This window comes from Choloepus didactylus, chromosome 6 (genome assembly GCF_015220235.1).
Source record: "Choloepus didactylus isolate mChoDid1 chromosome 6, mChoDid1.pri, whole genome shotgun sequence".
In the NCBI taxonomy this organism is placed as follows: Eukaryota; Metazoa; Chordata; class Mammalia; order Pilosa; family Megalonychidae; genus Choloepus; species Choloepus didactylus.
The window spans coordinates 10,385,292-10,398,830 of record NC_051312.1 but is presented as its reverse complement, the minus strand read 5'-3'; the positions used below and the strand labels follow the sequence as shown (position 1 = coordinate 10,398,830).

Genomic DNA, 13,539 nt, shown 5'->3' with positions numbered 1-13,539 from the left:
TTTTAATCTATTTTGTTCTCTTCTTCATCCCAAGTGCCTAGGACAGTGTGCGGCACACAGTAGAAGCTCAATAAATATTTTCAAATAAATTAACAAATCAATGTTACTCCCCTGATTAAAACTCTCCAGTGGCTTTCCACTCATGCAGGAATAGTTTCCCATCTTTCCCATGGCTTACATGATCTGCCTGGTCCCCATCAGACTTTGTCTTTCTTTAATTCATTCTGTCAGGTGGGCAATCAATGAATCCTAATTGAGCACCTAATATGTGCCAGACATCCCTTGTCTTATGGTACTAATAACCAAATCAGGAAGACAGATAACAAACCACAAATTAAAAAATAAGATAATTCAGAGAGTGGTATATACCGTAAAGAAAATAAGGCAGGGAACAGTGGCAGAGAGTGACTGGGCAAGGCCATGATTTGAATGATGATAAGGAGTCATCCATACAAAGATCCAGGGTAAGGGCATCCCAGGCAGAAGTATCGGCAGGTGCAAAGCCCCTGAGGCTGGAACAAGCCAAGTGTGCTTGAGGAACAGAAAGGAAGCCAGTGGGACTGGGGCACAGTCAATGAGGGGAAAGAGAAAGATGAAGTCTGTTAGGTGTGGTGGTCTCTCACTCTCTGGGCTATAATTCTTTCATTTAGGTATGTTTACAAGTTTGACGATTCACAGATATGAACACATACACTCCCTTGAGAATCTACATTTCCTCCTACTTCTTTTGTTCAGTTTATGGTTTTAAATGAACATAATAACAAACTGTGTTGATAGTTACACGTTCCATTTTTTCCTATCTAATAGAGCGTAAGCATTTTCTCACCTTGTTAAAGATCTTTCAAAGCATTCTTTATTCTTAGCAGCTAATCGATGGTCCATCCGATGAGTGACCCAACATTAATTTAATCGCTCCTCCTTCTTCTTTGCTTTGAGCTTACAGTAATGTTTTACCCTTTTGGGGGGTCACATATATCCCCAGGTACCTGCCCCTCCATTCAGGGCCCACAGTGAGAGAGCAGGGAAGAGAGAAGGCACACGAGCCTGTGGTTACATCTCCTGATGGTGGAACCAGTCTACACCATTTCCTAGTGATGTGACCTTGGCTTGTTACTGAACTCCACTGGGCCTCAAGTTCCCCTTCTGAACAGTGGAGACGATCGTGATACCCACTTCCTAGAGTTATTGGAGGGGTCACTGAGTCAATCCAAATAAAGACTTCAGCACAGACCCAGGCATCTTTTGGGGGCATAGGCACGAGCCACCCCCCGGGATCCTCAACCCCTGTTGAGTCGTAATCTGTGCTGCTTCACGTGGCCTCTGGTCCCAGACTCTAGCCCACTTCCCACCAACAGCATCGTGACGTCCCTCTGACCAGTCTGCTCTCCCTGAACCTGCCAGTGACCCTGGCTCTGCCCCCATCCATCATAACCTTGTGACCACCTCACCTACCCTTGCCGTGAGACCTCAGGCAAGTCCATCCTCTCTTGGGGCCTCAGTTTCCTCATCTGTAATATGGGAGAGGGGATTAGAGTGGGTGGTCCATGAGGGATTGCCCACCTCTAAGATTCTGTACTGTCCCTCTTCTTCCAAGACTCCAGTTTCAACATTAGAGAGGACAACCAGAGCTCTAGACAACTAGCCAAGGCAGAAAAGACTGGAAAACACTTGAATTTATTTACCATAACTTAACGTGCTGAGACCTGTGCTCAACATCCTGGGGTGAGTTAAATAGTAACACAGTGCCTTGCTTACACATGTGTGAAAATCTGGGTGAAGAGCTGGGATTTTTCATTTCGAGCTCCCTTAGAGTACTTGTCCTGGAGTCGGAGTAAGAAAACCCCCCTCTAGGAGGAGATGCCACAGTGGGGCTCCCCTTGGTCCTGGTCTCTGCTTTTCCAGCTGCCACCAGCCCAGGCCACAAAGCAATGGGGGAGCTGCTAGAGGGCCCAGGGGACTCGGGGCCCAGGGACCGGACAGGGATGGGTGCTACTGGCCTCACTGCTGCCAGGTTCAAGTCTGGCACTTGCTAGAACATAACCCTGCACCAGTCCCTTCCCTCATTCTTTCCTTTGTGAGTGTCAAGAGTGACTCCAGAAGTCCACCCACTGTGGCCTTCCTGGGACCAGCCCAGAGGGCTGACCCTGCAGAGGCTTGGGATGGCTGTGGGTACCAGCCCGTAAGAAACCCCAGTGGGTTCCATTCCAGACCGCTCCCCATCTCCATCCCGCAGTTATTAAAACCCTCCTTGGCATGGAAAATACTGCTGGGGGTAGAAAGAGTCCACTTCTGGGCTCCTTCGGGGCCCCTCCCCACTTGGCTTGGACTTTGGACTGACGCCCGCTAGGGCGGGGTTTCCGGGAATCATACAGCCTGCAGAGAGAACCCCTCTCCCCTCCCAACGCTGAAACCTCCTCACACCAGCCATCGTTTCCAGGCCTTCAGCCCCTTGGGTCCTGGGTCAGGACCCCACAGGAAAGTGAGGTGAAGAGGATGGTGTCTCGGTTCTCAAGAAAGGCTGTGTGACCTTGGACAAGTCACTTAGCTTCTCTGAGCCTCTGTTTCCTTCTCTGACTTTGCAGGGGGACTATGAGGCTGAAATAAAATAGTGGTGGTGACAGGGCCTACCCGAGTAATAGGCATGCAGTGACAGCTTACTTTCTCCCCAGCGAAATCCTAAGCCAGCTGGCAGCCAGGAAGGGCAGTGTCTGGTGGTAACGGGGGAGACGCATACCTGCTAAGCTGCTTCCTGGGCCCAGTTAGAAGTGCACACGAGCAGAGGAGAGCAGAGGGAAGGCCAGGAGAAGGTGGGGGCTGGAGTCTGTACCCGGCCCCTGCCAATCAGCCACCGAGAAAGCAGGAGCAGGCTTGTGCTCCACACTCTGCAGATGAGCAAGCCCCAGAGAAGCTGAGGGGCTATGGGGCAAGGACCCCAACTTCCCTGTGGCAAGATCCTCCAGCCTGAGGGGCTGTGGAGGGGCAGGTTGGGCTAAAGGGCTGGGTAGGAGGGCGCTGAGCTCTGAGGAAGTTTCCAGCAGGCTGGAGCCAGTGGACGAGAGAGACAGGACAGGGCCAGGGGACGGCTGGGTAGGAGACGCAGTGAGGGACGGTGAGGGCAGAGGGGATGGGAGGATGCCAGGGGAATGATGAGGCTGTAGGCAGGGAGAGAGTTGCTGAGTCGGGGGAGAGGAGGCTGGAGTCCGGAACAGGTCTGGCTGTTCCACACAGCTATGAAGTCTGTGGGATCCGGAACCCAGGGGCTGCTTGGCTGGGTCCCAGCAGCCAGCGGGCTCCAGAGCTGAGCAAGAAGCAGGGGCCATTGGGCAAAGGCGCTCATGCACGTACAGGGTCCGGCTCCACCATTCCAGCTCGGCCTGCAGGGCCTGGATCTCCTTCTGCAGCGTGTGGTTGTGTTTCTCCAGTGACTCGTGCTGCTGAGGGGGAGAAGCAGCGGACCGGGGAGGGGGTCATCAGTCAGCAGTGGGGGCCCAGCGGGAGGCCCCACCCTAGATCCTCGACTTCAGAGGGAAAAACACCAGTAACCACCCGAATGTCCAAGCCAGGGCCCTGTGGCTATTCTCTCCCCAGCTCCCCACAACCACCCACCGTCTCACCCATTCCACCTCCTAATGGGGCTCAGATCTGCCCTTCTGTCCGTCCCCACCTCTGGTTCCCAGAGCCTGTATCATTTCTCCTCCAGACTCCCCCAGCCTCCTAACTGGTCCATCCCCCCACCACACACGCACCACCCCCATTCTCCTGGGATTGGGCCCTTTGGGGGACGGCCCCAGCTCACATCTCCAGCTTTCTCTTTCCTGCCTTCCCTCTTGCTTCCCCACATTTCCTGTTCCTTGAATGGACCAATGGACCCTGCTTCTTGGCCATGTTTCCTGTTCCCTCTGCCTGGATTCTCTTCCAGCGCTCCCCTCTCCAGTGCCAGGTGCTCCCCAGCACCCAGAACTGGACCCCCAAAGCAGCTCCCAGGGGCACCGTGCTATGGGTGGTTCAGCATCCCTGGATCAGCGTTTAGTAAACTCTGCCCTGCTGCCCACTGGCTTCCAAGGACCCAGTGGGACAAGAACCCACTGCAGCTCTGAGCAATCCTTTGTGATGACAACAAGGGAGAAAGCTTTCACTTCCTCATCTCCTACGGCTGAATGACTTAAACGCCTTCCTTCAGTCCCCCTCAGCCCTTTTTGGGACACTTTTTTAAAATAAGAAGCTGCAAGGGTGTTTTACATCAAAAAACTGCTTAGGTAATGGACTCAAAGTTCTAACAGGCCTCCAAGCCCCCAGCAGCCCTGCTCCCAGGCTGCTATCTGTGTGCAGAATGAGCTTTCTAAAACCCCCTCCAGCTAAACTGTCCCTTTAACTCATCTCCAGGAAGCGAGTCACTCAATCATTCGTTCATTTGCCACCTTCAGACTCAGGGAAGTCTCCCCTAGTTATGTTTCCATGACCCTCCACCCCACTCCCGTCCCTCTTCCCTGCTTTATTTTACCCATAGCACTTATCGCCATCTGACATCCCAAATACTTTATGGATCATTTATTTGTTTATGCACCTCCCCATCAGAATAAGAGCCCCTTGAGGGCCGGGTCTTTTGTCTGCCATGCCTGTCGAATGGGAGACCCTCAACACTCATTTTCAGGAGGAATGAAAAAATGAATGTGCTGAGTCTCTACCCGAGCCTGCATGGTCCTGGGCACTGGGGGTCATGCTCACCCAAGCTACGGCAGGCCTCTCTCCCACATCTGTGCCTGCACTGTTTCATCTGCCCCCAATGCCTTCTCTTATCTTCATCCATTTGGAAAACTCCCAATCATCCTTCAAAACCAGCAGAGACTTCATCTCCTCTTTATCTGCCCCTGATGTCACTGCCTACGTGTTCCCAGAGCACTTTATTCTGACTCTTTCATTCACTTGAAAGGTATTTATTGAGCACCCTCCATTTGTCAGGCACTGTACTAGGCAGCGAGGAAAGAGCAGGGAACAGAATTGGTCCCTGCCCTCGTGGAGCTTATACGTTGATGAGGGCAACTAGCAATGAACGACATCTAATTATACAATAGGCCAGGCTGCAATAAGCGCTAAGAAGAGAAAAAAAAGCTGGATGAGGTAAGTGAGGTCTCATTTATGTCAGATGATCTGGAAAGGCCCTTCTAAGGAAGTATCATCTGAGGAAAAAAAAAATAAGAAAAAGAAATACAAAGAAGAAGTCTCAGCTTCTACCTGAGGGAACAGCATCCTAGGCAGAGGGAACAGCCAGGGCAGAGCCCCTGAGGCTGGCATGTGCTTGGCCAATGACAGAATAGCCAGAAGAGGTGCGGCTAGGGTGGAGCAGTGGGACTTCAGGAGAGGAGGGAGAGGTGGGTGAGGGTTGCCAAGCATGTGGGGCCTTTGGGTACGGAGGACTGAATTTTATTTTTCACCATAAGAACTGTCAGGTCCTGAGCTCAACTCAGTCCTCTCCCAGCACAGAGCTGGTGGTATTCCCTGTGCACCAAGGAAGACGGGAAGCTCCAAGGGGCCAGGTTACAGCCCGAGGTCAAGCAGCAGGTGCAAGGAGGAGCCCTCCTCTCCCGTACTGGGCTCCTATGGCTCCTGCCAAGCAATCGGTTGCCTCCTTTTGTCTCCACAACGGTCCTGTCCTCTGGGCGGGATTTACTGCCCCCGTTTTTCAGATAAGGAGCATGAGGATCAGGGAAGTAAGCAACTTGCAGCTAATGGGTGCCACAGCTGGGACTCTAAACCCAGCCCACCTGAACCCTGAACCAGAGTTTCTTGGAGTGACCTCGGCCACCAACATCAGAACGCTGGCAGGGTGACAGTCACAGTTGTGTCCCATCCTGATCTCATGAGGTGGGACCTTGGGTCAGAAGCCCAGGAAGATGCCTTTTAAAAGGTGCCCCAGATGATCTGAGGTTCACTGGGCTCAGTTCTAACTATTTGCCTCCACTTCCGTCTCTCATTCCCCAAGATTGGGGGCCGCCGTGAGGGCAGGACCCGTGTGCCCTGGGGTCCAGGAGCCCAGTGCCTACCTGGCACCCAGGAATGTCCAAATTGCAGCCACAGGGCCCATCCCTCCTCCCAAACTCAGGGTTCCCGGGAAGATGCAGCAGTGTAGGGGAGCACTGCTCCCAGGAGGGATGGAGCAGAGCTGGCCGGGCCAGGTAAGGGGGGTCCGGGGCGGGGAAGGGAGCACATCCCGCACCTGGTGCAGGGCATCCGCCTTGTCTGTGTGCTTCTGCCGGCTGCGCTGGGCGGCCGCCCGGTTCTTCTGCTTCTTCTTCAGCTGCCTCTGGTGCTCCTCGGGGCCCTGCAGGGGTCGAGGCAGAGGGCTCGGGGCTCGGGGCAGGGGCTGGCGCCTTCCATCCTGCCCAGCCACTCGTAAAGCCAAGTCCTTCCCAGAAGTCCCTCCTCTGCCACCTCGGTGCCCACACCCCCTCACAGGCACGACACGCTTCGTTGAAACGCCAGCTTCACCCAGTGTCCTGCTCACGGCACACTCTGGGCTGCGGGCAAGTTGGGGGGGCCTGGGGATCCTGGGGTGCCCACCCAGACTGAGCTGACCCAGGCTCTCTCACAAGACTCTGGGCAAGTCCCTTCACTTCTCGGTGCCCCAGCTGCCTCGTCCGTAAGGCCCAGACCCTGAGCCCACGGTGCGGTCAGCCCGGGGCCAGCGGTCAGTCAGGGTGGCCACTGTCGCTGTCATTGCCATTATCTCCCCAGCCAAGGTGAAGGTGGTGATGCTTCCTCGGTGCAGGGCTGGGCCCGACGGCTCCACGTAGCCATGCCCGGGACTACAGCCGGCATTCATTTACTCAACCAGTATTTATCGAGGCCCTACTGTGTGCCAAGCTCAGAGCTAGGGAGGCACGGCGCGAAGAAGACCGGCAAAAATCCCTGCTGTTAGGTTGCTCACATTCCGGGGCAGCAACACAGAATGAATGAGGGAAGAGCCCTTTCTGAGAGAGGATGGACTAAAGGTTCACAGCTGTGACTTCCCCTATGTCCTTATTTAACCCAAATGCCCGGAGCTCCAGGAGGTCACGGCAACGATGCTGGAGATGCCACAGCCCCCACTCCCCCATCCTCCCATAGGCCACTGGGGGGAGGGGGTGTTCTGAGTGTAGGGACCTCAGGGAAGATCCCAGCCCCTCTGGCTGAGGACCCTCTGCTTCTGGATTCAAGGGCACCACAGAGCCAGTGCAGATGCTGGGGGGGCAGGGGGGAGCAAAAGCTGGAGCCTGGGGGGAAGGGCCCCTGGTGAAAGAAGGGGATGGGCCCAGCCAGGACTCCTGGGTCCTAGGAGAGTGGCAGGACTGCCAAGGGGAGCCAGGGCCAGGGGGATTGGGGGAGGGAAGAGATGGCCCTGTAAGTGCAGTGAGGGGCAAGAGGTGGGCTAGGAGGGGCAGAGATACGGCTGCCAAGTTCTGAACTGGAGTATGAGAGCTAGAAAGCCCCCAGCCCATGCCCTGGCTTCTCAGGGGAGGAAATTGAGGCCTGGGGGGTGGGGGTGGGGGCAGGTCACCTGGCCCACTGGGGCAAATCTGGGACCAGGAGCTCCCTCCCTACTACCTGCCTCCCTGCCTGGGCGTAAGCCCCTTCTCAGCCCCGTCCCCGCTCCTCTGTACTCACCGTCCCTGTCAGCAGCTCAATGCCTCCGCAGAGGTGCATGGCTCGATGGCAGGGGTCGCAGAGGCTTCTGCTGGTCTGGGGTGTGTCCCTTAGTGCCGTGACCTCACAACGCCCTCTGGGAGTGCTAGGAAGCCGCCCCTGCTCTTTAAATTCCCAGAGACCTCTCCACCCCCAGCGAGCCAAGTTTCAGTTTCTCCTAAAGCCACTGGTTGCTCAGAATCCCTGGCTCGGGTCTGCTCACGTGGCTGGAATTGCCTAACTTGGACCGGCCTTCCGGTTGGGCCCCTTCTTTGGGAGCAGAACCCAGGAGGGTGGCCAGGGGAGGGGAGACAGACAGATGGCCCGGTGTGGAGAGGGTGCTGTGGGGGAGGGAGGGCAAGCTGCCGGGGACAAAGCTGAGAAAATAAGCCAGTGCGGGGCTGAGGGTAGAGATGGGGTGTGATAGAGCCCCTGGGCTGAGGAACTGGGGACCCCCGGTTCACAGCCCACCTTGGAGCTATGCAGCTTTGAGTGAATAACTCACCCTCTCTGAGCCTTCGTTTCCACATCTATAGAGGGTGTGGGGGGATGTTACAAATACCCATTCACGAGCTTGATGCAGGAACTAAGCAAGATAATACAGCCACCCCAAATCCTTCTGAGACCCATGTTGAGGCGTCTTTGTACAAATAAGCACCAGATCTCCAAAGATTTTCTGTGCCCTTAAATAGGAGAACAGATCTGCTTCCCCTAGCGGTAGGGACGTAGAGTCATTTAGAGGTTAGGAACGCAGTATCCAAGCTAGGTGACGCGGCCACATCAATTCACCTCTCTGTGCCTCTATTTTTGAATCTGTAAAGAGGGGATGAAAATAATTTTGTTGTAAAGATGAAATGGGTGAAGGCAGGTGAAGCGTCTGCAAGCACATCTGGTGCAGAGTCAAGGCTCAAAAGATATTCACGATTATGATGTGGTGGTTGGTGGGGGAGTGGAAGCTGCATGTATCATTGCGCTTAAAAGTCCGCAACATCCGATTATATTATCAAAAACAGCAAGCTGCAGCAAGATCTGAACAAATGTGACATGATTTCTATAAAGTTTAATAACACGGATGTGTACATAAGTAATGAAAGTATAAAATACGCACAGGAAATGCAAGCTGTTAATAATAGGGGAAACTGGGGAGGTGTAGATAGAAACTACTTTCTGTGCAATTTTTCTGTAAACCTACAACTTCTCTAAAAATAAGCTCTATTATTTGAATATATATATATATATATACACACACACATACATATATGAATGAGAAAAACCAAAATCAGAGAGCAGTGGCTGGGGGAGGGGGGAGAAAGTTTGAGGGGGACATAGAAGGGACCTCACATATCTATGGTGGTTTAGTCCCTAAACTGTGGGAGTTCAGTTTTCTGTAATAATTATCTACACTTTGGGGTATACCTGAAATATTTCGTAATAAAAGCTTCTGTGGAAGACCTAGCAAACCCTGAAGCCCTGGGCACACCTGATGGTTGTGGCATCTTGCAGAGACCATGCTTGGATGGGACACCTGTTTGGGGGGCGAAGGGGGCAGTAACCCCATCCAGGAAGGGTATGGCAACTGACAGGCAGTGTGTGGGGTCCTGTGGTCTGGTGACCAGGACATCTGGGGGTTGTGCCTGGGCCCTGAGGGCTCCTGGCAGATGGCGCGGGATCGCAGGCCTGGCGGATGCTGTGGGTTTGGACTTCTGGTAGGTAATGGTGACCTGAAGTGCTGTTTCGAGTTCACAGCTGCTTCTGAGCTCATTTGAGAAGAGTACTGCAATCGATTAGCAGTGTCTGCCTGGCCAGGATTGATTGGTGATGTCTGCGGGGAGCAGCTGCTTGCGGGGTACCATTCCCTGATATCCCGGAACCGGACTTGAAAGGAGACTGGGCCCTGGATGCTGGCACCCCACTCGCCAGCTCAGTCGCCTGGAGCCTCAGTTTTCTCATATGTACACTGGGGATGACAGACAAAGAGATTGAGTTGTTTTTTTTTTTTAATTCAGTTTTATTGAGATATATTCACATACTGTACAATCAGTCATCCATGGTGTACAACCAACTGTTCACAGTACCATCACATCGTTGTGCATTCATCATCCCAATCTATTTTTGACCATTTTCCTTATACCAGAAAAAATCAGAATAAGAATAAAAAATAAAAATAAAAAAGAACATCCAAATCATCCCCCCATCCCACCCTATTTTTCGTTTAGTCTTTGTCCCCATTTTTCTACTCATCCATCCATACACCGGATAAAGGGAGTGTGATCCACAAGGTTTTCACAGTCACGCTGTCACCCCTTGTAAGCTACATTGTTATACAATTGTCTTCAAGAGTCAAGGAGTTTGGTACTGTCAGGTATTTACTTCCAGCTATTCTGATACATTAAAACCTAAAGAGGGTTATCTATATAGTGCACAAGAATGTCCACCAGAGTGACCTCTTGACTCCATTTGGAATCTCTCAGCCACTGAAGCTTTATTTTGTTTCATTTCACATCCCCCTTTTGGTCAAGAAGATGTTGATAGAGTTGTTTTGAAGATGGAAAGAGTGAGATGAGAAGAAAACTCTTTGCATTTTGCAAAGCACTATCTGGTTGTGAACAGGGTGTTGCTATTTATATTACTAGGACCCATTGCCCCCCTGAGGTTTGTGGGGACACATTCTGGACTCTAGGACTAGTGTGGATCATAGTGCAAACCGCCCAGGTGGGAGAGATTGGGCAGGGGCAGCAGGCCATGCCCTCCTTGCTTCCGAAGAAGTGGGGCGGGGGGGGGCAGAGGCTGAAGTGGGGCATCCCTCAGTGAGGCTGCCTCTCTCTTTCTGAAATTGTGTTTGTTTGCCCAGAAACCAGGAGGGCTGGGCCATCTTGCAGGGACACGCACCTGTGGGGCTCATTAAGCCAGGCCATGAGCTCCGCAGGGAGGGATCCGGAGCCGTGTGTGTGATGTAACCAAGAAAAAACCACAGCTGGGGTTGCCCAGGGCCTGGGTGTCCCCAGCTCAGTGCTGTACCTGGACCCCCAGTCTTGCCCTCTCCAGGCCCCGGTTCCCGTGGAAGGGGGGCAGTCAGCGGATATGCTCGTGGCTCAGGCTCCTGCCAGGAGGTCGTGGCCTGGGGGAAGACACAAGAAGGCAGGGTTCATGGCTTGATTTCCCTGGGAAGGTGGCTGGGGCATGGGTGGCAGGGAGGGAGGGACACAGAGCAGGTATTGTTTAACTGTGATTGGCTGTGCAAGGTGTCCTCCCAGAAGTGGACACCCGCCCAGGCTGGCAGGACTGGCTTTGAGGACCACCCAGTCCAACTTTGTGCCCAGAGAGGAGTGTGACTCACTCAGGCTCACTTGGGGTGCGGGTGGGGGTAGGGGGTGGATTCTGGAAGGGGCTGGTCCTTGAGCTTTTCCATTAGTCCAAAGCCCACAGCCCCGTGGGTGGCGGCTCAGAGGCCTCCCAAATACCAGAATTACAAAGTGAGCTCCTGAGAGGCAGCCTCTTTGCCTGTTTTGCTCTCAAAAGTATCCCCAGTGCCTCAAATGGTGCCTCCAAGAAATGGGTGCTTAATTAATAAACAAACCATTGAAAGCCCAGCAGACACCTTGCTGTGGGGACCCCAACAGCTTCCTGGACGAGTAAAGAAACTTCTGCCTTTAACCACAGGACCGGCCCTGGTTTCTGGGGAACTCTCCCCAACCACCCTCCTCATTTACCAGTGAGGAAACCGAGGCACAAGGAGGAATGGGCTGGACACACAGATGGCCATTTGGGAAGAAGCTGGGATGCCCTGGTACCTTGTGTCCCAAATCCCTTTCTACACCTCCTGGGGTTGGAGAGACACCTGGAGTCTCCGGCTGCCCCGGGACAAGGACCCCCAGTCGAGGTCCCCCAAGCCTTTGTACTCCTTGTTGGAGGCTTGACTCCTCAGAGCACCCAGGGGAGCTGCGGATGACGGACAGCAGAGAAAGAGGCCAGGCGCTGGCTGCTGGTGGGACCGAAGCCAGCTGTCAACTTCCCACCCACAACCGTGGACCGGCCTGAGTGGAAGCCAAGCCTCAGAAGGGAAGAGTTTACAACCCAACTGGGTGTGGGATAGCCCCCCACCCCTGATCACCCTCCTTACACGTTCAACTGAAGGTCGCTGTTGGGGAGTCCTGGGGGGCACTTCCTGTTGAGAGGCCAGGGAAGGCTTTCCAGAGGGGGAATGCTTTGGGAGGGACTTTGATCTTGGGCAAGCCCCTTAACTAACCTCTTTGGGCTGCATCTGTAAAACGAGTATAATAATATAAGGATTTGAGGAAAAAATATTTGTGATACGTAAACATCTGTGTGATGGTTTGAAGTGTTATGGACCCCAGAAAAGATGACATTCTTAAAGCTCATTCCTGTGGGTGTAGACCTGTTGTGGGTGGGACATTTCGATTAGGTTATGTCAGTTGAGGCTGCCCCAGGTGGGTTTTATTCCTCTTACTGGAGCCCTTTATAAGAGGGTAAAATAGAGAGAAGGCACAGAAGCTAGGAGAGGCAGAAGCTAAAAGAGAAATGCACAGAAGCTCAGGAAGAAAGCCACAGGCGGAGCAGCCAGAACGAAACCAGGAGAGAAGGACCAGCAGATGCCACCATGTGCCTTTCTATGTGACAGAGGAGTCCCGGATCACAGACAGCCTTTCTTCAGGAAGAAGGTATCATCCTGCTGATGCCTTGAATTGGACATTTTCACGTCCTCAGAACTGTAAACTTGTAAGCTGATAAATCCCCATTGTTAAAAGCCAGTCCATTTCTGGTATGTTGCATTTTGGCAACTTTTGCAAACTAAAACAGATTTATCTATTGAACTTTTAAAAAATTTTTCATTTGAGTAATATATATATAACCTAACATTTCTCCTTTTAATCACATTCAAATATATAATTCAGTGGAGTCAATTCACAATGTTGTGTTACCATGCTAAACTTTTAAGGAAGGCACTCAGTAAATATCTGATGAATGGACATATAACAACAGGCTTGTGTTTTGTTTCATTATTCTTATTTTTTAAGTTAATGATTGTGTCCACGTGTGGGAAGCAGCACTTAATATTTGATGTAAATTGCACTCAATTTTTCTTGCTTATAAAGGAGCTTCTATAAGAAATGGGAATCTCGGGTTCTCTGGATTCTTAGTTTTCCTTAGTGAACCCTTCACTCTCATTTGTTGTCCTCTGAGAGGACTTGTCTTAATTTTGTACAGTGCTGCAGTGAGCAGAGTTTGCTCTCCATGGAGTTGTTCATGAAATCTTCACAGTGGGGTAGGAAATGTCTGTGTTAGATGTGTCTCTTTCCTTTATAAATGACCGAACTAAAGCTTAAGTTACTGCCAAGTCCCGGGTGTACCAGCTTCAGGCATGGCTGGATCAAGATGCTCAAACATCATCAGGAGCCAGCCTCTCACCCCACCTGCTCTCCTCTGAGCTGGCCGCGTTCTCAGGCAGGGCCCCCTCATGGTACAACGGCCACCAGCAACACAAGCTCAGCTGTCCTTGGGTGGGGGGGGCGTACCCCCGACCCCTGCCACTTTCCCGATAGTTCCAACAGAGGCCCCCAGCCCGGCCCTCCTTGGTCTGGCTTGGGTCATCTGCCAATTCCTGGCATCAGCCCCTGTGGCCAGGGGATGAGGTGAGACTGACCAGGCCAGGATTCCAGGCCCATCCTGGAGCCCAGGGATGGAGTCAGCTCCATCTAACCATAGAGACCATGAGCAAAAAGGAGGCAACTCCCAGAGGGCACTGGGGAGTTGTTGGTGGAAGAAGGGGGACTGGACGCTGGGCTGAAGCTACCACCTCTGCCCAGATTCAGATATGAGGAAGGCACTGCTCAGCGGCTACACTGCTTGCCCCAAGTCACC

General features: G+C 52.8%; 1 protein-coding gene across 2 annotated transcripts; it reads right to left on the bottom strand.

Moving 5' to 3' along the window:
* Window positions 1-495: 495 nt before the first annotated feature.
* Window positions 496-7,847, bottom strand: BATF2 (basic leucine zipper ATF-like transcription factor 2). Of its 2 annotated transcripts, none has more exons than XM_037838743.1 (3): window positions 7,642-7,847; window positions 6,215-6,319; window positions 496-3,434 (listed from the first exon to the last, which is right to left on the bottom strand). In XM_037838743.1, exons 1-3 carry the CDS (start codon window positions 7,678-7,680, stop codon window positions 2,760-2,762), a joined length of 819 nt encoding a protein of 272 aa, XP_037694671.1. In that variant the 5' UTR covers window positions 7,681-7,847; the 3' UTR covers window positions 496-2,759. The 2 variants fall into 2 exon arrangements, with proteins under 2 accessions (XP_037694671.1, XP_037694673.1); XM_037838745.1 differs by having other exon boundaries at window positions 496-3,431.
* Window positions 7,848-13,539: the final 5,692 nt, after the last annotated feature.

Coding starts and splice junctions, on each gene's coding strand:
- BATF2 (XM_037838743.1), bottom strand. CDS start 7,680: ATGCACCTCTGCGGAGGCATTGAGCTGCTGACAGGGACG. Junction 6,320..7,641: donor TTGAGCTGCTGACAGGGACG/GTGAGTACAGAG, acceptor CGACCCCTGCAG/GGCCCCGAGGAGCACCAGAG. Junction 3,435..6,214: donor AGGCGGATGCCCTGCACCAG/GTGCGGGATGTG, acceptor TCTCCCCCTCAG/CAGCACGAGTCACTGGAGAA.